Source organism: Phocoena sinus, chromosome X (assembly GCF_008692025.1).
Source record: "Phocoena sinus isolate mPhoSin1 chromosome X, mPhoSin1.pri, whole genome shotgun sequence".
Lineage (NCBI taxonomy): Eukaryota > Metazoa > Chordata > Mammalia > Artiodactyla > Phocoenidae > Phocoena > Phocoena sinus.
In genome coordinates this window covers 40286756-40314496 of record NC_045784.1, presented here as the reverse complement: position 1 = coordinate 40314496, position 27741 = coordinate 40286756, and the positions used below count along the sequence as shown (strand labels likewise).

Below are 27741 nucleotides of genomic sequence, written 5' to 3'. Positions count from 1 at the left end.
CTATCCCTATCGTGATGTACTCTGGGAAAAATACTTTTGCTATAGCGTGACTTGGCTCAGAGTCCTGGGGTTTGGCTATGCCTCTACGTGTGTCCACATAATATGCAGTAAGCAGAGGTTAAGCTATATGGTATATATATCTATAAAGATATTCACTTGAAAAAATTAGTGATAGAAATAATTGATATATTGGTCACATTCTAAAAACTATTTATTAGGCCACAAAAACAATCAATACATTTTATTTATTTATTTATTTATTTATTTTTGGCTGCGTTGCGTCTTCGTTTCTGTGCGAGGGCTTTCTCTAGTTGCGGGGAGCGGGGGCCACTCTTCATCGTGGTGCACGGGCCTCTCACTATCGCGGTCTCTCTTGTTGCGGAGCACAAGCTCCAGACGCGCAGGCTCAGTAGTTGTGGCTCACGGGCCTAGTTGCTCCGCGGCATGTGGGATCCTCCCAGACCAGGGCTCGAACCCGTGTCCCCTGCATTGGCAGGCTGATTCTCAACCACTGAGCCACCAGGGAAGCCCCTCAATACATTTTAAAAAGTAGAGATACCGAAGGCTTTTTTCTCTGATTAAAAGGCAATAAAATCAGACATAAACAATAATGAAACGGGGAAGCCCCAAAACCTACCAAACCTGGCATTTAAAAACATTATCTTTTGAACCACAGAGCAAAGAACTGAAATAGTAATCATATCAAGAAAATAACAATGATTCAAAACTCTACATATCCCTAACCTATTATTTGCTTTGCCAAATCACTGCTCAGAGGATAACTGGAAGCCAATCCAGTGTTGTGTCAGGCAGCTATCAATACAAATTTGGTCATTAATGGGGAGGAATAAGACAAAAAGACATAAAACTGGGGATCTGCATGTCAATTTGGTCCTAACATGAGACAGCAGACCACAGAGCAATAGGTCAATTTGTTAAAGATCAAAATAGATTACTACCCACTGAACCACACATATGTCATAGATTCTTGGAGTTCACAGAACCTCGAAAGCCTACCAGTTCAAATTCTCACACTATTTCCATTCTTTGTCCTAACATACAGTGACAGGAAACTCACTACCTTCAGAAACAACCTGTTCCTTCTTTGAACCAAACGGATCATTAGGAAGTGCATCTCAAATCTGTCTTCTTGTAGCTTTCACTAATTTCAACTATTAAGTTATTTCTACTCCTTGGTGTTAAATGTAACATTTCCCCCTCCCATACATTCACCTCCTAAATCCTGGTTTCGCAATCTACACAATCCCAATTCTCTTTGCTATCTTGGTCATTCCCCTCCTACTGGTACATGTGAAAAGTTGTGTCAGCCAAAACCCCTTCTGCAGCTAGATTTTCGTTTTCAAGAACAGAACCTTTTATTTATCCCGTTAAGTATGATCTTCTCAGATTAAATCCATTACTCCAGCCTGTCACCTTGATTGTGTTACTTATAGTCACTACCAAGCCAACTACATATCACGTTCAATTTTGATGAACATGACTTTTATCTAGGTCCTAGTCATTAATAAAAATATTAACTAGAACAGGGCCAAAGAGAAAGCCTTCTTACTCTATGTGGATGAATCCATTCACTGTTAGGTAAACTCAGTTAACCAATTACTAATCATCTTAATTTTCTACACCATCAAAATCTTAATTCACAGTCTCCTTTAAGAGTTATCATGAGGGACTTCCCTGATAACCACTTCCCAGTGGTTAAGAATCTGCCTGCCAATGAAGGGGACACGGGTTCGATCCCTGGGCCAGGAAGATCCCACATGCTGCGGAGCAACTAAGGCCATGTGCCACAACTACTGAGCCTGCGGTCTAGAGCCCACGAACCACAACTACAGAGCCCACGAGCCACAACTACTGAAACCCGTGAGCTTAGAACCCATGCTCCGCTACAAGAGAAGCCACCTCAATGAGAAGCCCACGCGCACCGCAATGAAGAGTAGCCCCCACTCACAGAAACTAGAGGAAAGCCTGCACACAGCAATGAAGACCCAATCCAGACAAAAAAAAAAAGAATTATCCTAAGACTTACCATTGAATTCCTCACTAGAGTCTATATATTCTAAGTCTATTGCATTTCTATGGTTAAAAATCAAATAACCATGTCAAAGAAAAAATAGTCTAGAATGATTCAGTTAAATGAATCCTCAGTAACTACTTAAGATCATCACTTCCTCTTCTAGAGGTGCACAAATCATCCTATTAATACCCTGTCTTAGAATATTTCCTATGATCCAGTAATTTGTAAAATCTACCCTTTTGCTCCTTTGAATATCAGAAATGGATTTTCATGCCTTTTCTGTTCTCTGCATTCACTGCCCAAGATTCAGTGATATTGTTTGCAAGGTCTCTGTGAATCTTCCAGGTGGGACAACTCATTCCAAAGAATGGAAGCTTCCTTTACGCATTTTGGCTTCCCATACTTGTTCACCACCGTTTTGCTCCACCCTTTTCAGATCAAACTCCCAATACCTGTCAAAGAAGACAAGCAAACATTAAGAATGAAAATTCGGGGCTTCCCTGGTGGCGCAGTGGTTGAGAATCTGCCTGCCAATGCAGGGGACACAGGTTCGAGCCCTGGTCTGGGAGGATCCCACATGTCGCGTAGCAACTGGTCCCGTGAGCCACAACTACTGAGCCTACGTGTCTGGAGCCTGTGCTCCGCAACAAGAGAGGCTGCGACAGTGAGAGGCCCACACACCGCAATGAAGAGTGGTCCCTGCTTGCCGCAACTAGAGAAAGCCCTCACGCAGAAACAAAGACCCAACACAGCCATAAATAAATAAATTTTAAAATTCACGACCTATGTCAATATTTAAAAAGAAAAAAAGAATGAAAATTGGGCCTTTATTTTGTTACCCACCAAGATTCTCCCCATGGCCCTACTCAAAACGTCTTTAGTTTCTTTTCACTCTATTCTTTGTAAAATAGAGTTCTTTTCGAAGTTTATCAAAGTGTAAGTTACATATTTAAATGCACAAATCTAACATGCAGAGCTAGATAAATTTTTATACATGTATTCATTCATGTAACCACCATCCACATCAATATACTGAACATTTCCAGCCCCTCAGAAGGCTCTTTCATGTGCCCTCCCTAAAAAGACTGCCTCTAGGGTGACCAACCGTCTGAATTTCTTGAGACTATCCCTGTTTTAGCACTGAAAGTCCCACATCCTGGGAAACCCCTCAGTCCCAGGCAAACTGGAACAGTTGATCTCCTCACCCCCTCCCAATGGTAACCACTATTTCGACCTAAATCACCATAAATTACTTTTATTTGGTTTTGAGCTGCATTTAAATGGAATCACACAGTATGTCCTCAACATGTTATGCTACTTAACCATGTTGTTGCATGACCAGTAGTTTGTTTTATCATTGCAGTAGAATATTCCACTGATGTGTGTGATGATGTCACAATTTATTCATCCTACCATTGATGAACCGACATTCTTATTTATGTCAGTTGGTGAACGTAAGCATACAGAAGTGAAGTTTCTGGGTTATAACTGTACCTATGGACAGATTTAGTCAATACTGCCAAACAGTTTTCCAAAGTAATTGTACTGATTTCCTCCTATAAGCAATGGAAGAGAGAGTTCTGTTGTTCCACATTTTTATCAACACTTGATACTGTTAGTCTTTCATTTTAGTCATCTTGGTGGGTGTCTAGCAATATCTCATTGTGTGGTTTGAATTTGTATTTTTCTCATAACTTACAATATAAGGGCCCTTTTCATATATTTATTGGCTGTTTTGATTCCATCTTTTGTAAAGTCCTGGCATAACCTGTTTGTCCATTTTTTATTGGGTTGTCTGTCTCACTGATTTGTAAAAGTTACACTTATATTCTGGATATGAGTTCTTTGTTGGATATATGTGTTACAAATATCTTCTCCCAGCCCATGGCTTGCCCTTTCACTGTCTTAATGGTATCTCTTGATAAACTGACATTCTTAATTTCAATGAAGTCCAGTTTATCAATTATTTTCCTTTAAATATCTCGATTATCCCATGGTCACAAAGGTATCCCCCTGTTTACTTCTAGAAGCTTTCATGTATTCTCTCTCATCCACACTCACTAATCTTATGTTCTGCTGTGCCCAGTTTGGTGTTAAATCCAGTAGTAACTTCTTAATTTCAGATGTTGCATTTTGTATTCCTAAATGTCAACTTAATTTTTTTTTTGTGGATTCCAATTCTCTGTTGAAATTCTCTCCCTTTCATTAATTTTGCCTGTCTTTTCTTCTATTCTCTTGAAATCTTATTCACAGTTACTTTGAATTCTATACCTGCTAATTCTAAAATCCAGATTATCTCTGATTCTACTTCTGCTTTTGTTGGTTGTTTTCTTTTTTCTTGATTATCAATTCGTTTTTCTTGCTTCTGCACATTTTCTGGTAATTTTTAACTGTATGCTGGATTTTAAGGATAACACATGGTAGAGGTTCGAAATTACATTATCTTCTCCTAAAGATGGTTGAGCTTTGCTCTAGCAGCCAACAAAATTGCTCACCTAGGGCTCTAGAGTCCCACCCTGTTCTTATGCAGCTTAGGAGTTGGCCAAAGATCTGAGGGAAACTTTCACATATATTTTGGGCGCTCCTTCTCTGTGGCTTTTCCTTTATAGGACCCTGCCCCCCAAATCCCAGCTACTCAGGCAGCCCCAAATCCTAATTGCTGTTTCCTCTACCCAGCAAGACCCTGCACTGCAGCTTGGAAAATGTCCTTGGGGGAAAAGACAGTGTGAATATGGGGCTCAGCTCATGTGCGGGATTGTTGCCCTATGTGGGTGGTGGTCCAACGCCCACAAACAGTTGTTTTATATGTTTTGTTTGGGTTTATAGCTATTTGCATCAGAAGGGTAAGACTGATACCAGTTACTCTGTTATGGCCAGCACTAGAAATCTCAGAATGATCTACTGCCCAGGAGAGAAAAAAACTGGTGCTATTGCATTCATATATGCAAATCCTAAATATAGCTATGAAAGCCATCTTTCTTGCTTTTGAAACTCTCACCTTATTCTAAAAGGCTTTGGCATTTTGGATACTATTTCAACGCTGAAGAAAGTGTGGGGAGTACCTGTGGCTTTCAGCCCAGCACATATGAAAGGAATCAAGCCTGCAATGAGAGCCAGAGGAGAATCTGACTTAATAACACACTTACAGCAGACCAGAAAAACACTTTCTATAGAGTACATGGCATTGTTTTCTTTCTTTCCTTCCTTTCTTTCTTTTTCTTTCTTTCCTTCTCTCCTTCCTTCCCCTCCTCCCTCCCTTCCTCCTTCCTTCCTTCTTTCTTTTTCTTTCTTTCTTTCTTTCCTTACTTCCTTTCTTCCTTCCTTTCTTCCTTCCTTCCTTCCTTCCTTCCTTCCTTCCTTCCTTCCTTCCTTCCTTCCTTCTCTCTCCCTCTCTCTCTTTCTGTTTTTGACTCTCCAACCAGACAGGGAACTACTTGAGGGGAGGCACTGCATCTTATTCATCAATGTCTTCCCACACACATGTCTGACATTGTGTAGACACTTCGTAAATCTTTGGGAAATAGAGAAGTGATTGAATGAGTGAATGAATAGGACATCATTCACCACTCACTATTCATGGCTTCAGGGTGACTCTTGATCCACACCTGTGCTAACTCCCTGGTCATCTCTAGAGGCTGTCAGATTTCAGAGTCTCTGAAAGTCCCGTCTTTCACCAAGAGAGCATCTTTACTGGCATGACTCAGGTGTTAACAAGCTTGAAAGTCCCATGGTTTCTACTCCTTGGAATATGACTCTTGATACCAGAAATGTCTACCTAATTTGGGTGAGAGGAATGGTGACACAGTTATCCATTAGCTTCTCCAGGGCTTGATCTCTCCATAGTTATCTTGGAAGAGAGATGGCTGAGGCATTTTGACCCAGGGCAGGGGAGGAAGAAATAGATGGGGGGCCTCTTGCTCAGGAGGAGGAGGGGTGATTCCCCCAAGGGCTTGCCTGGTAAGCTGGCCCAAGCACTTCTGAGCACAGCACCTCAAAGGGAAGATAAGACACCAAAAGGAAAGGTGAAAAGCAAGAACCAATTGCCCTTCCTCCACTTTCTCTAGGTAAGCACTGCCTCCTACCAAGGGGCTTCTGGGAAGGTCAGTGATTCAGGCTAACTTGGCATCTAGGGCTTCCCAAATGGCATTGGCTGTGGTGGAGACTTTCTGTACAACATCATGTATTTATATTCAGTAGGTGGTTATTTACCTGTGACACTTTCCAGTTCTGGGGACAAGACAGTGGACAGCATATATGCCGTTGTTTGGGGGGGGGCGTCTCTAGAATATAAATGACTTTTTTCTTCTGTTTTTCTTTTTCTTTTTTGGGGGGGGCCACTCCGCATGGCTTGTGGGATATTACTTCCCCGACTAGGGATCGAACCCGGGCTCCAGCAGTGAAAGCGTGGAGTCCTAACCACTGGACCGCCACGGAATTCCCTACAAATGACTTTTTAATTAACCAACCAATCTAACTGCCTTCTAGCATCTTGAGACTGGCACCTTCTTTCCACCCTAAAATTATAGTCCTTTCCTCACAGTTCTGGGTCTAAAGAACCCTATATGTGAAGCTATCTGATTTTTATAGGATCAGATGGCTACAGTCATGGGGCTTACCTAATTCTTGATATTCATCATCCTTGGGTCCATCTGATCTCTCTGTCCTCCTTGAAGTCCTGCCCATTACCCAATGGTGAACAATCTAGGGCTTCCCCTTTTAGCTGACTGTTTCACCTTAATACCTCAAGCCCTCACAGCTCAGGAGGCCATCATATTGTCTGAGCACGTTTTCCTGCAAGAGTTCCCCCATGACAGACCTCCTTCCCTTGACACAGACTTCCTGGCTGTGCACAGAGAACACCTCCAGCCAAGTCCTTCTCCTATGCAACACCCTCAACTCTTCCCATCAATTGTCTCCTTCCCTCTCACCTTTCCTTTCTCAGACACATCCTCAACCTGGCTACCTGCGACACTCGCAAAGAAACAGACCTTTCCCTTCCCAGTTCAATGTTTAACTTTTTTTTTGGGGGGGGGGGCATGCCTCACGGCTTGCGGGATCTTAGTTCCCCAACCAGGGATTGAACCCGGGACCTGACAGTGAAAGCGCCAATTCCTAACCACTGGACCACCAGGGAATTCCCTTCTTTTTATTATTAAATAACATATACTCATTATAAAAATTTATAAAGTATATTTTTTTAAAACGCATAAGGGGCTTCCCTGGTGGCGCAGTGGTTGAGCGTCTGCCTGCCGACGCAGGGGACACGGGTTCATGCCCCGGTCCAGGAAGATCCCACGTGCCGCGGAGCGGCCGGGCCCGTGAGCCATGGCCACTGAGCCTGCGCGTCTGGAGCCTGTGCTCTGCAACGGGAGAGGCCACAACAGTGAGAGACCCGTGTACCGCAAAAAAAAAAAAAAAAACTCATAAGGAAGTAGGGGGAAAAATTGCTTTCTAAGCCACCACCCGGAGGCAATCACCGTTAACACACTGGTGTTTTTACTTCTAGTCTTTTTTCTAGTCAGACTTAACTTAAGAAAAAATAAGTTATATGTTTCATGTTGCATATTTCTCTATGGATTAATGTTATATCACATACTATTCCCCATATCATTAAAATTCTTTATAAGCCCCATTTCATCACGTGGATATACCATAATTTTATTCACTAGTGTTTATATCATTTGATGTCATTATTATAAATAATACTTTGATGACCATCTTTCTGCAACATCTTTGCCTGAACTTTATATTATATTCTTTTTTTTAACATCTTCATTGTAGTATAATTACTTTACAATGGTGTGTTAGTTTCTGCTTTATAACAAAGTGAGTCAGTTATACATATACATATGTTCCCATATCTCTTCCCTCTTGCATCTCCCTCCTTCCCACCCTCCCTATCCCACCCCTCTAGGTGGTCACAAAGCACCGAGCTGATCTCCCTGTGCTATGTTCTTGAGACAAATTTCCTTTTCAAAACTACCACGTACTGACTACTTTCTATGGGCCAGGGGCATTTCATACACATTTGTCACAGTTAATCTTCACAACCTATGAGATATCCTTGTTCCCATTTTACAGATGGGGAATCTGAGGCTTAGGGAGATTTACTTACCTGGCCCAAGATCACCTGGCTAGAAAAGTTTGGAACTGGGATTTGAACAAAGGTCTATCTCCTGATTCCAGAAGTCATACCCTTAAGTACCATGCTTTGCTGCTTCCTTACTTTCTGTGGTGGAATTACTGGGTCTAAGGGTATGAACATTTTTTAATCTTTTTAATTTAATCTTTTTAAATCTTTTAAATTACCAAACTGAATTCAACTCCCACCAGCAGTTTTTGTGGGTGTTCGTGGCATCTTCAGGGCCAATAAGCTTTGCCTCTAAGATTATGTATGATATCTGTAGAATAAAACCTAAATTCCTAAATATGCTTTTCAAGAGCCTCACAGTTTGGTCCCACCTTTCTTTCCTGATGATTCCATTGGCCAGATATGGCCTTTAAGTCTGTTCCTTGCTTTTGCTCAATTCTGATCCTTCAGCTTGAAATGCATTGACGTTAGAGGTCCACCTGACAAAATCCTACTCATTCTTCAATACCATGTTCATGCCACCTCGTCTGTGAAGCCTTCCTAGATTCCCCTACTGCTCTCTCCTCTGTATTCTCACAGCACTTTGTTTACACCTCTTGTAGCATTTGTGTCACCTTGCCCTGTACTGAACTTTGTAGTATAAATGTCACTCTGCCCCACCAGAGTACCAGCTCTTTGGAGGTCAGGACCCTCTCTTATGTAAATGTGTGACTCCCGTGCTTAGCACAATGCCTTATATAAAGTAGGGGCTTGATAATTTTTGTTTAATAAATGATTTGCAACAGCCTCAGGGGAGTTTTGACAAGTTTCCTATCCCACATGAGTGGTTAGGACAGTATATTTGAGTTGGGGAGAAGACTCCCCAAATTCCTTTTGGTTCTCCCTGCAATGCAGTCCAAAGACCCATTGAGTCTAGTGACCGACCTTAGTCTGGATGGCTAGCACTTCCTTGTCAGGATAAACACTCAGCTCTGGCCATTCTGGGCTTTGCAGCCTCTCTCTCCAGGGCCTCTTGTTCTACTTTCTCATACCCATTCTCTAGGAAGTGGCTGCTTTTCTCTCTCTCCTAACCCTACCCTCCATCCCAGAAAGGACCTGGTAGACGGTACCCTGTGAAGATACCCAGGGTGCAAGGGAGTGAGGGCACTAAAGGTGGGGGAAATAGGGGTTGAGGTTGGTGACAGAAAGGAGGCTCAGCCAACCAGGACCTAACCAGACAGTCCATCACTGGCTCCCATCTGACAGAGAGCTCCTCACCCACAACCCTGGCCCAGAGCGGCCTATCTGAGCCTGTGCCTCTATCCAGGCTTTCCTCAGAACGACAAACCGCCACTCCTCAAATACATACTTAGGGTGGTTGGGGTCCAGTGAGATACTTCAGTAAGGTCGCAGAAAAGTCACCAAGAGAGAAGCAAAGGAGCCAAAGGTGATGAGGCAGGTTTGGAATGTGTCAACATGACCAGGCTGAACTACATTTCCCAGACTTCCCTTCCCTTACGTTTCCGGTTAGAGAGATTCTGTTGGGAGTTTGGGAGGGCGGAAGAGCAACAGTGGCCATTTTGTGGCTCACACACAGTATTGCATGTCTGCTCTGCCTTCCCCTGGGCTCCTGCTTCAGCTTCTCTGGCTCCCAGGCTAGGGTTAGCTTCATGCCAAAGGGCCCCAGCTTCTGCAGGTCTCCACACCATCAAGCTCAGAGGCAATAAGAACTGACATGGGTTTCAGTCCATTGTTATGAGCTCCATCATGTGCTTGTGGGTTCCATGTTGTCCTTGATCTTCCCCCATTTTGCGTCTGTCTTCCCTTCTCAACTGCCTGCCTATGGACTTCAAGCTCCAGCATCATATGGGAGATCAACAGCCGTACAGAGACTACTTAACCTGCTTGTACAATTGTATAAGTTCAAATCCTGTTTTTTAAAAAAAATCTAGTGATTCTGCTTCTCTGATTGAACCCTGACTGATACAGGTGGTACAACCTCAACAGAGGGGGTGGGGATAAAAAGAAGCCTGGTAGTCCCTCCCCCCAGGCAAACTCGAGGCTGGTTTGAAGGTTTTCCTGACAATCAGAATTCGTTCTGAGCCTCCTGGACCACAGGACCTTTGCAGAAGCTACTGAGTTTCATTGGGAGTTTCCGCAACTTTGCATGCACAAACGAGTTGTCACAAGCGCTTGGCTTCCTGTCTTTTGATTTAAAAAGAAAGAAAGAGAGAAAGAAAAAAAAAAACAGCGGCCTACAAAGTGAAATGGCCCAGTGGAGAATTATGACCAACCTTGGCATACCTGAATCAAAGTGACAGACCATGAAATAACGTGTTTTACTCTGTGTCAGCTGCCCTGCCTGTCCCAACTATCAGCTGAATTGCCTGCCACAATGATTATTTCATCTGCCACAGTGAAAATCTTGGAGCAGCCCACAAATGCTTCAATGGCAAAGCCTCTGGGGCCCCTGAATGGTGGAAGATGGATGACGGACGAGGTGGGAAGAAAGAGATAGACTCCAATAGGAGGAGAAAGCTAGTCGCCACTTCCACCAGCAGGGTCACCCAAGATGTTGACTACCCCATGGAAGAAGGGTCCAGGATCACCACCAAGTGAGCCTCTGACTGCTAAAGGTTTGACAGTAAGGGGCACAGGTAGGCAAGGGGAGGTAGCCCTGACCAGGGCATATCTTCCAGGGAATAAAAGAAGAGTGTGCTGGGCAAAGCCATGAAAATGAGAATAAGATGTAATTGTGGGAAGTGGCAAGAGTCATGCCCCCTGATTACAGTACGGGTCAAGAGCAGTGGCTAGACGTTGCAATGGTAGGACTGGGGCAGGGGGGTGGGGGGCTAAATTTTATTCTATAAGACAGTGGTTCTCACACTTGAGCGGACATCAGAATCCCCTGGAGGGCTGGTTAACACTGGTACTGAGTCGCAGCCCCAGAGCTTCTGACTGTGCAGGTCTGAGGCAGAGTCTGAAAATTTACATTTCTAAAGAAAAGTGATTTGAAGACTGTGGATCTTTCCACAAATGGGACCTAAAAGTGGTATGCGGGGTGGATGGGCAAGGGAGTGAGGTCAGTGAGGCTGTGTAGCAAAAGTAGGACAAGGCCCCCAAAACACAGCTTCTGGTGAAGAAAGTAGGGAGGAGAGGCTGAGTTTCAATGCAAGAAAGCAACACAGTCTGGCCTGGGATTCAGGCCTGGGTTCAAATCCTGGCTCCACCACTAAGGAGGGTTCCTCAGTGGAAGATAAGTCGTAGTCAAAAGCCTGTTGGGTGAGCACTGATCCGAGAGGGAAGTCAACCAAGTGATCCTCAGTGGCCTGGCCACCTGCCCACAGGCTGCTGGAGACCACGGGCTGGGTGCCCTTTTCCCCAGACCCCAAAACCAACTCCTGACCCTCGGATTTTCCTGTCTGGGTGCCCAATCTTACCAACCACTATGTCTACTTGGCCGCTCCAAACAGGGGACAAGATGATAACACTCATTCCCCAACCCTTCTCTCTGAAGTTACTGAGCTCCCTGACTAGGGTTTCCTGGGGTTCCCAACTGTTTTTTTTTCCAAATTTAAAGACAGTCCTGGGTCAACATAGTCACGATGTGGAGTACATTTGTTTGACCCTCCAAAGGCAACCTTATTTCCTACTCAGAGATCCATTTTATTGTGAAATTTGGGGAGGGGGCGTTTTACCATTGACGCCCACTGACCCTTGGAACTGACAACACTACCTTGTGTTCACAAAGCCCTCCATAGTGTGTAAAGCACAGTGAGATGTTTATCACGCATCCAGGAAAGTAGTATCAGGTACCTACAATGTCCAGAGAGCCAGCTAGAGCCAGGCAACCGGGTGATGTACCTGGTGTAAACCAACCATCTACCATAATGCCCACGTGAGAGATGAGGAAACGGCCTCAGAAAGGGAAAGGGACTTGCCTAAAGGCACACCTCCAGGCCAGCTAAGCCCAGGGGGAGCACAAGCTGGGGGAGAGGTGACTGATGACACAAATGGACACAACACAATGCTAGAGATCACAACGATGACAGCACAACTTGACATAGGGAATCAAAGCCGAGAGAGACCAGCCATTAAGATAAGGAAGTTGAAAATAGCTCCAGATACTCTAACCTGGAAGACTGGAAGAATGGTAAGGTCACTTACAGAAGTGGGAAAATTGGGAAAGGTGCTATCTTTGGGGCAAATAATAGCAAATACTCGTAGAGCCCTTCCCATGTATGTTTTGCCGAAAGCCTTACTTTAGGTTTCAAGGTTCGTGGGATTCGCTGGCAAAATAATCACTCTACACTCAGTTAAACAAGAATTTAGAGAGAGTTTATTGAATTAACAAAGATTACAGTATACTAATTAAGAAAAGAATAGTATAACTAACTAAGAAAGAATAGTAAAGACAGAGGTTTATACATCACCGAATTGGGGAAGCACCTACATCCAGGTCCAAGAAGCGCTGGGAAGTGCCTTAAACAGCAATCTGGAGTCCCAGTTGGGAAGGTCCCTGGTGCTGCTTCCCCCCCACGGGTGACGTTTGTCACTGAAGGAGCCCAGCTTTTAGCACCAGGCCACAGGCTGATAACAATCAGCTTACGTGCAAGTTTGTAGCTCTGGTTGTTGTCATAAATGCCTTGGTCTTAACTCGTAAGTCTTGGAATGTTCTTTTTTTTTTTTCCGTTTTTTTTTTTTTTTACATCTTTATTAGAGTATAATTGCTTTACAATGGTGTGTTAGTCTCTGCTGTATAACAAAGTGAATCAGTTATACATATACATATGTTCCCATATCTCTTCCCTCTTGCGTCTCCCTCCCTCCCACCCTCCCTATCCCACCCCTCCAGGCGGTCACAAAGCACTGAGCTGATCTCCCTGTGCTATGCGCTACTTCCCACTAGCTATCTACCTTACGTTTGGTAGTGTATATATGTCCATGCCTCTCTCTCGCTTTGTCACAGCTTACCCTTCCCCCTCCCCGTGTCCTCAAGTCCGTTCTCTAGTAGGTCTGTGTCTTTATTCCCGTCTTACCCCTAGGTTCTTCATGACATTTTTTTTCTTAGATTCCATATATATGTGTTAGCATACGGTATTTGGAATGTTCTTGATCCCTGGGGGCTGGCCAGGCCCTCAAGGTGCAAGAAGTCCCGTGACTTACTCCTTGTCTTATCTAATGGTTTACAGTGTGTGCCGGCACCACCCCTGCTGGCCTGCGTGTAGCTCAGCAGTTTGGCATGCAGCCTGCTTTAGCGTCATTGTCCCGTCAGAGAGAGGCCTAGCGCCACCTCTGAAGCCTGAATAAGGCTACTTTATTAGCCTCCCCAGCAATGTACCAGACACTTTTCCCGTAGATTTGACCCTCCCAACACCCTGATGAGGTGGGTACCACAATTATTAGGGTAACCATACATTCAAGTTTGCTTGAGACAGTTCCAACATACGCCAGCTGTCCCGATTTAATTATTAATATCATCCCTTTCACTCTCAAAACTATCCGGGTTTAGAAGATAAGTCACAGAGTCCCCTTATTATTATTATATTATCCCTCAGTTACACACGAGGAAACTAAGGCACAGATCAATTCAAGAGCTTGCCCCAGGTCAGACTGTTGTTAAGTGACAGAGCTGGGATTTGAACCCAGGTAGCTTGCCTCTAAAGGACAGGCTTGTAACTACTTTGTCATACTGCCTCTCGAAGTTGGTATTGAATCCAGTTTTTCACCTTTGCAGCTGGTGGGTGAAGGCTGCCCACCTATCCAGGCAAAGACCCCACCCCAAGCCAATGAATTCCAAGATGGAATGGAGGCAGGCAGTGGCCTGGAGAGGTTAGACGTAAACAAGATCCACCAGGAGGCGCTGGTAGAGGCGGGAGAAAGGATAAACCACATAACTCCACCCGTTCAGGGGGGATCTTCATTACTCCTCTCCTGGGAGACCTCCCCATCGATTTGAACAGAACTTCTCAAACATTCTATCAGGGCTCAACCCAGAAACTCTGCGGAGTATCAAGAATCTAAACAAACAGAAACCCCGCCCAAAGAAAGGATGTCACAGAGCTAGAGGCTCTGTTTCATGTGGAAATGGGAGCTCTGTCAGAGACAGGCCTTCCGGTGCGAGGGAAACATTTTATATCCCTCACCCCGCCCAACCAAGTCTGTTTAGTTTTTGATTTAATGTTGTTTTAACATCTAGTCAACGCTGCAGGGTATGTTATCCGCTCTGAGATGATCCAAGGCAAACTCCAAATTCTGGCCCCGCTCTTGGCTGACTTCCTGTCCCTGCTTCTACCCTTTGTGACTAACTTTCCATCAGTGACTAAGTTGCAGGGAACCTAAATTGCTCAGCCGAGGCGAACGGTACCAGAGAGAAACTTCCCAGTGGGGCAAGGGGCCTGTCATAAGGCTACAATATCTTATGGTACCTCGTAACAGCGGCTGAGATGAGCTGCATCATAAAGTAACATAAAAGACTGAGATTTATGAGGACATTTTTGGATGTCTGAACTTTGAAAATTACCTAGAGGGTTTCTCCAAAATAATCACTGTGGTGGCCAGCATTTGTAGAATGAAAAGTTAACAAACCACATTGAGTCTGGGTTTCAGATTAAAAAAAAAAATCAGAAAGAACTTTAATAAAAGAGGGGGGGAAAAAATCCATCTACTGAAGTTGGAAAAGAACCGTGAGCTACTTCTCTTAATAACATAAACCAAACAGGGATTTTCATGGTTTTGAATACAATGCAGCTTGAAGACATATTTGGGAACTTTGCGGTTAATTATCCACAACTGATACAGTTATTGAATCGTCATTGTTCTAATTAGGACACATTGATTAACTAGGACACATAATTAACCTAAACTCTAGACGCATTGATTAACTAGGATACATAAATAACCTAAACCCTGCTTCACAAGCATATTTAACAACTAAATCATGTGGAAAGTGTTGAGGTGTGCAACCAGAAAGACAACTCACAGGTTTATTAGCACTAGAACTTTCTCTCCTCCCTGGGTGCTAGGAGAGCTTGATAAAAGTAAATTCACTAAAAGTAAAAACTCATTTGTTCAAGATTTCCCTCAGCTTTCCAAATTGAGCTGGCCAGGGCAACCTTCTTAGCGGAAAAGCTAACTTCCAATCTTTTTTTTGCTTCTGGCATCACTACATGTGTGTATTCGTACATCCCCACATAGAACAATGGTGGCCTCTGTGGGCAGCAACATGAACTTTTTTTTTTACTTTCACACTGTACAGTTCCATAGTATTTGAATATCTCACAATGAACACGCCCATGATGGCCAACTTTGGAAACATCTATCCTCTTGGTGCATGGAAAAAAGTACACGGGCTAACCATTCTCTACAGTCAGTGCGGGCACCGCCTATGTCCTGATCCATTGATGGGGAAGATGGTGGTAGCCCTTGGAAAGGGTAAGGAGGGGAATAAAGTGACTGGAGTTAGCACATCTGCTATCTTTAGAGGTGTGCCATAATTTGCAAACATAATTTTTATTTGCCTAATTTTTATGTTCTTTAAAGCCTTAGAACAAAAGAACAGATTCTATCTGAGAAGTGAAAATTAATTCTCATTTCAGCATGAAGCTCTTCATTAGTTGGATATGTCCTTGGAAAGAAGGTCAGATTCCTGAATCAAACCGTGCCTTGTTAGCACTGTGACCTCAGCTTGCTGACTTCCAATCTTAAAGAAAAGCCGACTTCTTAGATTTCTCTTTCTAAGAGCAGCTCGTGTTCTTTCTTCTACACATATTTTTCATCAGAAAAAGTGTATTCAGTGGTGGTAAATCTTTGCTTTGATTTTCTTAAATAATATAGGCTATATTCTCTGTGGTGTGCAATGTATCCTTGTAGCTTATTTTATACCTAATAGTTTGTACCTTTTAATCCCCTACCCTTATATTGCCCTTCCCTCCTTCCCTCTCCCCACTGGTAACTGCTAGTTTGTTCTCTATATCTGTGAGTCTCCTTCTTTTTTGTTATATTCACTAGTTTGTTGTGTTTTTTTAATTCCTCATATAATATTTGTCTTTCTTTGTTTGACTTATTTCACTTAGCATAATGCCCTCCAGGTTCATCCATGTTGCTGCAAACGGCAAAATTTCTTTCTTTTTTATGGCTGAGTAGTAATCCAGTGTGTGTGTGTGTGTGTGTGTGTGTGTGTGTGTGTGTGTGTGTGTGTGTGTATACCACTTCTTTATCCATTCATCTGTTGATGGACATTTAGGTTGCTTCATAAATGTTTGCCTTTCGAGTAGCGTTTGCTTTGTGGAAACAGCTGAAAGTCATCCAGAACCAAGTGGGATCATTAATATGGGAAATGAACTTGAGGATAATGTGCACCAATAAGCAGCATGATCTTTAACAAGTCACCTCCCTTTCCTGGTCCCTACCTTAGTATCCTCATCTGGAAAATGGGAGCATTTTACTAGATCACTTGATAATGCAGTCTACCATTTGCATTGGCCAGCACAAGCTGCGAAATTTAATGTCACTGCATTTTCCACAAACTGTTTAAGCTTTTTGAAAATCAATCACTTTAAATTTCCAGGAGGGTCACAGGGCAAGAGAAAACTAAAAGCTAAAAGTCCCTGTGTATGCCGGGATAATGTCTGTGAAAGGCTTGCCATATGGCCTGACACTTAGAACTTCCATAAAGTGTTACCCTCCTTTCCCCAACTGTGTCCTGCCAACCATGGTTTCAAATAGTGATCACCACAGAGGCTTCTGCGTCAGCCCTCCACATGCAGCTCCCTTGCCACCCTCTGGAATTCACCAACACACAGGACCACTGGAAATGGGCTGCGTGTGCCCCACATTCTGTGATGGCAGGCGGTCAAACCCCAACCAAGATGCTGTCTCCCTGCTGCCATCTTCCATTTCCAACGGGACCCTCAAGCTGGGTAGATCTCACCCATGGCATGGAACTTGAGAAGGACTAGGGCAATTCCGGGTAGGTTACTGAAGATCCACATGACTTCTAAGTTGTGGTCTGCTCTGAGGAAAGCCCCCTCCTGCTCTCTTGAACTCTCTTATCTCTCTCTGGCTTCTAGGGAGGAACAACAAGCACAGCTCTCTCCATCAGAGTCACAGAATCATTTGTCTAGACAATTTAACTTTCACGCTTCTGTTCCGGTAAGAACCCTTTAAATGGGGACACCGCTGATTGCTGGTGACTTTTTTGAGAAAACACATGACAGGATGTGGATAAAAGCCAACCGACGGTCAAACAGTTCATTGGGGAAGTTACTTCTCATGTACTCAGATTTCACTAGAAGCTTCAAAAGTGAAAGCAAATCTAGATTTCCATCTCAGTTGCTGTTGTTTCCGCACAGAACAAGTGCTTTTCCCTTGGCACCAGTGTATGTGTGTGTATATATTATACATATGTAATGTACATATGGTATTATGATAATATATTACACAAAATATACAATATTAATCATTTATTAACCAACATTAATAAATATAGTATAAATGTTAATATAATAAATTTTATATAAAATAATATGCAATATAATTATATATAACATATAATATTATATGATATATATGTATGTGTGTATATATATATATATAAAACAGATTTATTTCAAGGAATTGGCTTATGAGATTGGGGGACTGGCAAGTCCAAAATCCATAGGACAGGCCAGCAGGCTGGAGAACCTTGTGCAGGACCTGATGTTAGAGTCCACAGGTGGAATTTCTTCCTCCTCAGGGAAACCTTAGTTTTGCTCTTAAGGCCTTTCAACTTCTTGGATCGGGCCCATCCACATTATCAAAGATAATCTCCTTTACTAAGTCAACTGACTGTAGATGTTAACCATCTCTACAAAATACCCTCACAGCAACACCTAGATTAGTGTTTGATTGAACGACTGGGCACCATAGCCTAGCCAAGTTGACACATAAAACTGACCATCACAATGATGTACCCATTAAATTTCATTGACTGTTTTATAAACTATTAGAGATTGAGGTGGAGAAGCGTGACAATCTCTCTCAGTACCACCGTGCACTGAAGACCCCTGTGAGGTGACAGTGCAGCAGAGCAAAAGCCGGGTCACTTGCACCACACCGTGAAGACCTTGACCCACTGGCTGGTTCCCTAGGGATGGCACCAGACAGGAAACGCAAAGATGAGGAAACCGGGCATGAGAGGGGGAGGGGCAACAGAAGGCCAGTGTTCGGTTCTCCTTTTGTCTTTCATTGGAAGATGGTGAGTTAGCCCTGTTGCCCATGTATAGAGAAGGAAGTAGTGATTTGGAAACTCCAAAGCAATGGGCAATCCCCAGAAAGTGTGTATTTCCAATAAAATAGTGAATCGTTATTTTATTGGAAATGTTTGGTTTCCTAATTCTGTTTGCCATTGGCCAATATCACTGTGGGCTTGCACTTGGCCAGCACAAACCAAACAGGAGTAGATGCAGCCCCACTCTGTGAGTGGGACCTTGGGAAGCAGCTGCCTCCACCATAAAGGGAGATTGGGGTACCAGATGGGTTTAGAGCCTCTTCCAGCTATAGTTCTAGAGATGGCCCAGAACCTTCTCAGCAAATATACCAGTTATTTATTGCTGAGTAACAAACCACTTCAAAACCAGGGGCTTAAAACAACAGGAATCATCAGTTTTGCTCACAAATATTCAATTTGGGCAGGGCTTGGTAGGAAGGCTCACGAGGCTCCACATGGCATCAGCTGGGGTGGTTCAATACAGCACTGGAGGACCCATTCCCAAAATGGCCAAGTCATGTGTCTGGCAAGTTGGAGGTTGACTGTCAACTAGGCACTCAGCTGGGTGAGAGCTAAGGGTCTTGCTTTCTCTCCATGTAGCCTGGGTTTCTTTACAGCATGGTGGCTGGATACAAGAGAGAGCCAAGTAGAAGCTGTATCTCCTTTCATGGCCAAGGCTCAGAAGTCATACAGCATCACTCCCATAAGCATTCCAGTCACTAGAGTCACCAAAGCCAGTCCATACTCTAGGGGAAGGGAATTAGACTCCACCCTCGATGGGAGGAGTGTCAAAGAGTTTGTGAACATGTTTTAAAATCACCTCCACAAATGATACCTCTGGTGTCCACCCTCATGTTGGGTACTAGCTCTGACACCTCCTTTTTCCTTGGCCCCCTCCCCCATTCAGCCAATCACCAAGACTTGTAGATTCTACTACCCTCAAATCTTTTCATTCTCTCATCTCACACCTGGACCATTGCATCTTCTTAACTGATCTTCCTGCCTCCATTCTTTTCTTCTGTGATATTTAGGATTAGACTCAGCTGCATGTGACAAAAAATCCAAGTAACAGTGGCTTAAACGAGATCAAAATATACTTTTCTTTTTTTTTTTTTTTTTTTTTTTTTGCGGTACGCGGGCCTCTCACTGTTGTGGCCTCTCGCGTTGCGGAGCACAGGCTCCAGACGCGCAGGCTCAGCGGCCCAGCTGCTCCGCGGCATGTGGGATCTTCCCGGACCGGGGCATGAACCCATGTCCCCTGCGTCAGCAGGCGGACTCTCAACCACTGCGCCACCAGGGAAGCCCTAAAATATACTTTTCTTTTACATAAAAAAAACTGATACATAGCTGTCCAGGGCTGATATAGTGGCTCTGGGATTGTCAGAGATCCAGGCTACTTTCATTTTTCTGCTCCACAACCCTTAGCATGCCCTGGTCCAAGATGGCTGCCCAAGCACCAGCCATCACTTCCACATTCCAGTCAGGAAGGGAGAAGGAGTAAAGAAGGATACACCCGCTCCCTTTAAGGACCTTTCTCAGAAATTTCTACTTATATCTCATTGACCAGCACTTAGTCATGTTACCACACCTAGCTGCAAAGGAAGCTGAGAATGGAATCTTTATTCTGGGCAGTCATATGCGTCACTGAGGTTTTTGTACAGCTTGTTGCCTCTGCACAGATACCCTCCCACCCTCTTTGCATGCTAACTCTACCCTTGCTTCAGGCCTCCACTTAGACTTCACTGTCTTCCAAGAAGCCTTTGAGGGGCCCACAAATATGTTTTGATTTCTTTTAAAATCAGAAGAAAAACTCGATATTTTAGATCCAAGCACATGTTTGAATATTTAATATTAAGGCATTTGTACCAATGCAGTTGTAAAATATCATTTTTAATATTTTTTATGGAGGAAGGGGCCCATGAAGGCAAAGGATTTTGGAGGTGCCAGCGCCTCCAAAAGTTCTGGTGTGGCCCTGCTCCTGTGGGCTCCCATATCTCCCTGACTTCACACCAGTCATAGCTCCCTCTGCACCACGTCATAGCTGCTGGGCATTTGATGGTCTCCCCCGCCCGACAGGCCTGGGAGGGCAGTGTCGACTGTGGTCCCCTTTGCATCTGCAGTGCCTCAAATACAGTCTGGTCCTTGGTAGACTCCCTGCAAATGTTGGTGGGTGAATGAATGAATGAGTGCTCTGAGCTCACCCAGCTACAGGGTTACAACCCCAGTAAAGATAAGGATGCAGGTCCTACCTGGCTCCACCTACCTGCTTCTCACCTGGTGTACTGTCTTAGTACAAATACTAGGTATGTGTGACTTGGGGAACTCACTTAATCTCTCATGACCAAGTGACCTCCCAAAGGCCCCACCTCCTAATACCATCACACTGGGGATTAGGGTTTCAACATATGAATGTGGTGGGGTGTGGGGAGGGCAAACATGCAGTTCATATCAGGTTCAAATCCTGAATCCAGCCCTTCCAACACCTACCTACACTCTGCAGACTTCCAGTTCCTCAGTTGCAAAATGCGGGTGGAGACACAGGGTCTCCAAGGCTCCAGCTGCTTGCTAGGGATGCACTGCCTGCCCAGTGCCCGCCTCCCCTGACCCCAGGACCGCTCAGTCCCTTCTCGACTCCCGCCCTCCCTCACATAGCCTGCCCAGGGCCCTCCCACCACGCCCCCCAGGGGCACTGTGCTCCATAACCCCCCCAGACCCCCTCAGGGCCTACTTGGTCCCCCGCAACCCCGCAATCTCCCCCAATAGCAGGGCCTGCCCGTGCCGGTCCTGCCGGCGCCCACGAGCACTCAGCACACTTTCCTCCTCCCGGAATCTCTCCCACCTGCTGCAGGGCCTGCCCAGCCCCCTCTTGCGCTGCCCGTCACAGCGACTCCTGGATCGCGTGGTCCGGCGCTACGCGGAGGTGGCCGACGCTGGCAGCATCTTCATGGACCACTTCACGGACCGCGACAAGCTGCGTCTCCTCTACACGCTAGCTGTCAACGCCCATCCCATCCTCCTACAGGTATGCAGGGACCCCCGGCCCCGGAAAGCCCGTCCAGGGAGCAGGTTCACTTCCGGCTCCGAGGGAGCAGGCCCTGGGTTGAGCTGTCTCTGCCATCACTGCACACCTTGGGGCCACCAGCCCACATTAGTACCTTTGTGGCATTTAGTAAATATGTGCTGGCTTCTGCAGTGGGGAAGTGCCGTGGTTGCTGCAGAGGAAAGAGGTGTGGGAGCTGGGGTGGAGGGGCGGCAGGGAATGGCCACTTTCACGGCCAGAGGCAGCCCAGAAGGGCTTTGTGGGGGAGGGCGACTTTGACCAGGTGTCTCAAAGATCAGTACGAGGGGCTTCCCTTCCCTTCCCTGGTGGCACAGTGGTTGAGAGTCCACCTTCCAATGCAGGGGACACGGGTTCGTGCCCCGTTCCGGGAAGATCCCACATGCCGCGGAGTGGCTACGCCCGTGAGCCATGGCCGCTGAGCCTGCGCGTCCGGAGCCTGTGCTCCGCGACGGGAGAGACCACAACAGTGAGAGGCCCACGTACAGCAAAAAAAAAAAAAAAAAAAAGAGGGGGCGGGAGAGGAAGAGAGGGAGGAGAAAGAGGCGAAGGAGAAGGTGCAGGAAGAGGAGCGGGTGGAGGAGGAGGAAGCCCCACAACAGTTAATAATAATTAGTATTGTTATTAATTATACTATAATTATTTATAATATTATATCGACTTTAATAACTATAATAATTATATCGAGATTATATTTTAATTATTTGTAGTATTGTGTTAATATTAATCATTCTAATTAATAATTATATTAGTTATTATATGATTATAAATAAATATAATTATTTATAATATAATTATTATTTTAATATTATTTATACTATATTATTTTGTTCTAATTATTTATAATAGATTTAATTCTAATTATTTATATTATTAAAATTATTTATGACATATTATATAATATATAATTACTTTTTTTTTTTTTTTTTTTGCGTTACGTGGGCCTCTCACTGTTGTGGCCTCTCCCGTCGCGGAGCACAGGCTCCGGACGCGCAGGCTCAGCGGCCATGGCTCACGGGCCCAGCCGCTCCATGGCATGTGAGATCTTCCCGGACCGGGGCACGAACGAACCCATGTCCCCTGCATCAGCAAGCGGACTCTCAACCACTGCGCCACCAGGGAAGCCCCATATTATTTTTATATATAATATATTAACTATATATTATTGGCCAAAGGCATGATGGCTAAGTACATAATAACAACTCATTTCTTGAGCACTAGCTATGTGCCAGGCACTGTTAAATGTTTTACATCATTATCTCATTTAATGCTCACAACTCGACAACCCCACAGGAATATTATTATTGTCCCCTCTTCCAGATGAGGTAAGTGGAGCCCAGAGCTGTGAAGTGACTTGGCCACAGTCCCTTAGCCAGTGTCAGCAATGGAACCCAAACCCAGAGCTGTCTGACTTCAGGGTCCACGCTCTTCCTGCTAAAAGCTGCCTACTAACGTTGGCATTTGAAATCCTAGAGGAGAAGAAGGAATTGCTGGTTTTTCTTCACGCTCAGAGGCCTTCTTCTCCAATTGTCCTACACCTAGTGGCCAAGGCAGGTGACCTGGCTGCTTCCAGCCCTGGCTCCTGAGAGGTCTGGGCTGGGAGTCTCCATCCACCCTGAGCTCCGCCCAGGAAGGGCATGGCGTCGATCTGCCCCCAACCCAGGGATGACTCGTGGCCGCACATTTAGACATCGCCAGGGGGCCGGGGGTCTCTCTGCATGGCACACAGTGGAGAGGCCCCAGTGGGCGGGGGGCGGGGGAGGGGACAAGAAAAGGTTCTTCACAACATGGTGAGCAGGTTAAAATGGCAGAAGGCCACAGAAAATCATCAGAAAGGGGGATGACTTTGTTTTTTTAAGAAGGAAAATGAGGAAAAAAAGTGTTAATATTTATAGTTTCTGTCATTTCTCCCATAAAGAAACACCATTCTAGATATAGCTGCCTCAGTAAATAGTCAAAAAAAAAAAAAGCTAGGATATTCCCTCCACTCTTTTTTTTTAATTGAGATATAGTTAATTTACAATATTGTGTTAGTTTCAAGTATACAGCAAAGTGATTCAGTTATATATATATATATATATATATATATATATATTCTTTTCAGATCCTTTTCCCTTATAGGTTATTACAAAATATTCAGTAGAGTTCCCTGTGCTATACCATAGGTCCTTGTTGTTTATCTATTTTATATATAGTAGTGTGTATATGTTAGTCCAAAACTCCTGGAGCTCTTACAAGGAGACGGAGGAAACTGGGTAGAGCTGTGTGCTTCCCTAGACCAGTGTTAGGCTGTCAGAACGTTCCAGTCAGTTGGGGAGTCTCTGTGAGTGTGTAATTACCCCAACCGGGCAGATTTGCCCAGGACCACGCCCAGGACCAGTGCAGCAGTTCCCAAAACTTGAGTCACCCAAGGGTCACCTTCATAATTTTTGCCCTATCCCAGAACCTACTGCCTGCACTGTTATTTTTTAAAATATTTTCTTTAAATCAGCCTTAAGTTGACCCTCTTTTTTTTCCCCCATAACCTCTTCCTAAGCCGTGATGTCTGTAAAATCTGAAATGCTAGTCATATTTTTTCAACTATACAACTCTTCAAATAAACACATTTCCCTGAAGCCTGAATACCCTCTAAAATTATAGCAAGGGCGTCGGCATTCTCTTACCTCGCTTGGGGCAACTTTGTTGAAATGCAATCTACAATATGGAAAGAAGAGCTCCCTTTTCTGAATCCCTCCATCAACAATGGAATAAAAAAGTGGTGGGGGGAGGGACGGGGGGGAGCAAGGTATTGCCATGTTCCAAGAGGTATAAACAAGGTTAAGGGATGCTTTGCTGACGTGTCTTGAGACGTTGGGTACCTGAGTAAGGCTGATCTTTCTGCCTGCTCTTGGAGAGAGAGAGAGAATGAGAGAGAGAGAGGGAGGGAGGGAGGGAGGGGGAGAGAGAGAGAGGGAGGGAACTGTCTCAGGAGGTTTTTCTCTCTAATCCTCTAATGCCTCCTCCTCTCGCTTGGCAGATCTTCCCGGGCGCCGAGGGATGGCCACTGCCCAGGTACCTGGGCTCCTGCGGCAGATTTCTGGTCAGCACTAGCACCAGCCCGCTGCAGGAATTCTATGGTGCACCCGCAGACCAGGCGGCCGACCTGGCCTACCAGCTCCTGGGTGTCCTGGAGTCTCTGAGAAGCAACGATTTGAACTACTTCTTCTACTTCACCCACGTGGATGTGGACATGTTTGGCATCTTCAACAACGGGCATCTGTTCATCCGGGATGCCAGCGCACTGGGCGTCATCGACAGGCAGGAAGGTACCCAGCATGGGCCTGGCCGAGCAGCTATCAGAGGGGAAGCCAGGGTGACAGGCGCTAGGGAGGGGTGACAACGGGGCCTGGGGGTGGGGTGTGGCTCACACCACTGGGCCTCGCCCGTCTCTCTGTGTCATAGTGAGAGCAGCCCAAGTTTGGGACGGGAGAGAGTCCCTCTCCCCGTTTTAAGTCTCTGCTCCAGCTCCAAAGGGGAACCGGACTTGACCTTGTCAGTACAGGAGGAGGAGAGTTGCACTGTGCTATGGCCCCAGCTTCACCCTCTGAGGGCACTGCCGTCGTCCGATTGGGTCTGTGTGGCGCGGGGACATACATCTCCCCCTCAGAGCCTTTCTCATCAGATGCTTTATCTGAACTATCTGGCTGATTCAGTGGTACATTTCGCAATCCATTTGGGCACCTTCGCTTTTTATAAAGTTTTCAAATTGAAAAACATGGCACCGAATGAGGTGTATGAGTGAATCGTGTTTTTGATGATGTGCACAGGCTCATCCAGGGTTCTAGAACCCTTTGAACATCGCAGTCTGTAATGGTGACTAGCTATTCTGAGCCCAATAGGACAGAGGATTTTAATTTCCAATTTCTGATTTTGTTTATATGAGAAGGCCTACAAAGATAGACCGATTAAACCACGCTTACTCATGTCCTGATTTGCCTTTATCAAGAAGAATCAAATGAGAAGAAGTGGGGCTGATACCAGAATATTCGGGATATGTGAACCGCTGAATAGCAGTCCCCCTACAACCCACTGAAGGCATATTCTGGATTACCTGTTCTTTCTCCCAACTTTGTGTTTAAAGAGGGCACATGAAACCGGCCCTAGGAATTTCCTGAGCTCCCTAATTCAGTCATAATAATGGGAGAATCACGATATGCATGAGAGCCTTGCAATTAGAAGCCCAAGTTCTGGTAGGAAGAAGTGCGTTTTCCATCCCCAGGTCTCATCTTTTTTTTTTTTTTTAATTTTTTGGGTGGCATGCAGGCTCTTAGTTCCCCAACGAGGGATCAAATCCATGCCCCCTGCAGTGGAAGCACAGAGTCTTAACCACTGGACCTCCAGGGAAGTCCCAGGCCTCACCTAATTGTAGCCAAGAGAGTTCCCCCCAGGGTCTCAACGGGTGCCATCGTGTCCCTGAGCCCTAAATCTCCTGGTAACAGGAGATGCTAGGAGTCTGAACCACTTTGCCCAGCAATTCTCATTAGTGACGCCTTCCCGCAAGGAGAACAGGTTGTAGGGTGTGTGATGTCTTCCATTCTCTTGTAGGCAGCCAAGCGGCCTCCAGGGCAGGAGAAAATAAAGACATCTTCAGCTGCCTGGTCTCTGGCTGCCAGACCGAGCTGCCCTCCTGCGACACCATCCCTGAGAAGCAGAGCCTGGTGCTGGTGTGTGGCCAGGTGCTGCCCCCACTTCTCCAGGCCAAGTTCCCGTCCCCGGTGCAGGAGGAGATAGACGCCGAGCTCGCTCGCTGTGGGGAGGGAACCCGGCCAGACCCCGAGGTCCTCCAAGCCGCCAGCCGGCTGAAGGACATCTTGAGGCCCCTGAGAACCTGTGACCCCAGATTTGCCTACCGCTACCCAGACTGCAAGTATAATGATAAGTTCTGAGGGGCTGGAGCCTTGCTGGCCTCCGGGGACCACATCCTTGGAACTTCCGCTGCCCGCTCGCTTGCTGCAAGGTTGAAAGAAGCTACTCCCTTTTAGACACTGGGAGAAAGGTACCTTTGTTTCCCAGGGAGAAAGGAACATGCCAAACACCAGAGGGCAGTCATGCCATCGGGTGGCATGATTACCCCCACTGGCTGGGTCATCGTGGAAGAGCCCAAGGGTGGGCATCGGAAGAACCAGGTGTGGACGCTCACTCGGCCTCTTTGAGCCTCATTTTTCTCTCTTCTCCACCAGACTCTTGAGTTAGTGCAAAAACACAGAGATATGAAGGGCCAGGGACACATGCTCCCTCCCCCCAGCCCAGGTGGTTAAAAAGAATGTTCCAGAAGCATGCACGGTCAGGGCAAATGTGACAGAGCCGTGGAGGTCAAAAGGCTGGCACGGAGGGAAGACTGTACCCCTGCCCTAGCCCTCCTGCTACACTCCCCGCACTGCCACAGGGTGAGGAGACTGCAGGACAAGGGGACACGTGGACAGAAGCCCCTTCTGTCCCAGAAGTGTCCAGAGAGGCACTTCATGGTGTGGGAAGGAGCCAGGGGTAAGAAGAGAAGAGGGCTGGGCTGGGGGCCAATGTGTTTGTCCAGGTCCTCAGAGAACCAGGTGTCAAGACAGAATTAAATGGGCAAGGATTGTATCAATATTAAGGAAGATGCCTGGCAGGGGCGGGGTGGGGGGGGGCGGGGGGGAGGAAAGGAGGAGGGAGCCAGAGAAGGCTGGGAGAGCCATCAGGCCGGGCTGTAAGGTTGACCCCTCCCTCCCCCAAGCAAGGGCAAGAAGGTCAGGTTGGGGCATCCCAGACTGCCATCTGCACAACCGAAAGAAGCTTCAGCGAGACCGTCAGGGTGTCCTCGAGGCAAAGCCAGCCATCAGAGGAGCTTCGCAAGAATGGAGAGCCCTTATATTCCTGTGGCAGGGAACAGCCCGTGGGAAGCGTGGCCTCAGCCCAACCGCAAAGATGGATTTCAAAGCACAGCGCAGGGCGCTTAGCCAGTTCGGCTCCCTGGAGCAGAAGGTCTGTGAGTTCGAAGATTCTCATTGTAGCCACAGCCGGGAACCAGGGCCAGCTCTCTCCACACCGTGGCCTCCAGGGCAGGACTCTTAAGTAGTCTGAGAATTTTCATTCAAACTTGGCCTTACAGGTCATTCTAAAAATAGTTTTTCAAGGTCAGCCAACGGAATATATTTTATTCAGCAGTTTGCTTTATATCTTTAAAATGTTTAGCCACGTGGTATGTGGGTCTCCGTGTATACTCCTGCCCGGGCCCCTCAAACATTAGTGGGGCCTCCTTGGACCTTTGCCCAGCCTCCCTGCCAGCCCTCCACCCCCCAGGCACCTCTCAGTCG

General features: G+C 45.8%; 1 protein-coding gene across 1 annotated transcript in view; it reads left to right on the top strand.

Annotated features, from left to right (window-relative positions):
• Positions 1-27015, top strand: part of DIPK2B (divergent protein kinase domain 2B) — a 47428-nt gene extending 20413 nt beyond the window's left edge. The window contains exons 3-5 of the mRNA XM_032618725.1: positions 21203-21376; positions 24429-24717; positions 25997-27015. Of these exons, the coding sequence (XP_032474616.1) occupies positions 21203-21376; positions 24429-24717; positions 25997-26337 (804 nt within the window). The 3' untranslated portion in view covers positions 26338-27015. The remainder of the gene's footprint in view (positions 1-21202; positions 21377-24428; positions 24718-25996) is intronic.
• The last annotated feature ends 726 nt before the right edge of the window (positions 27016-27741 follow it).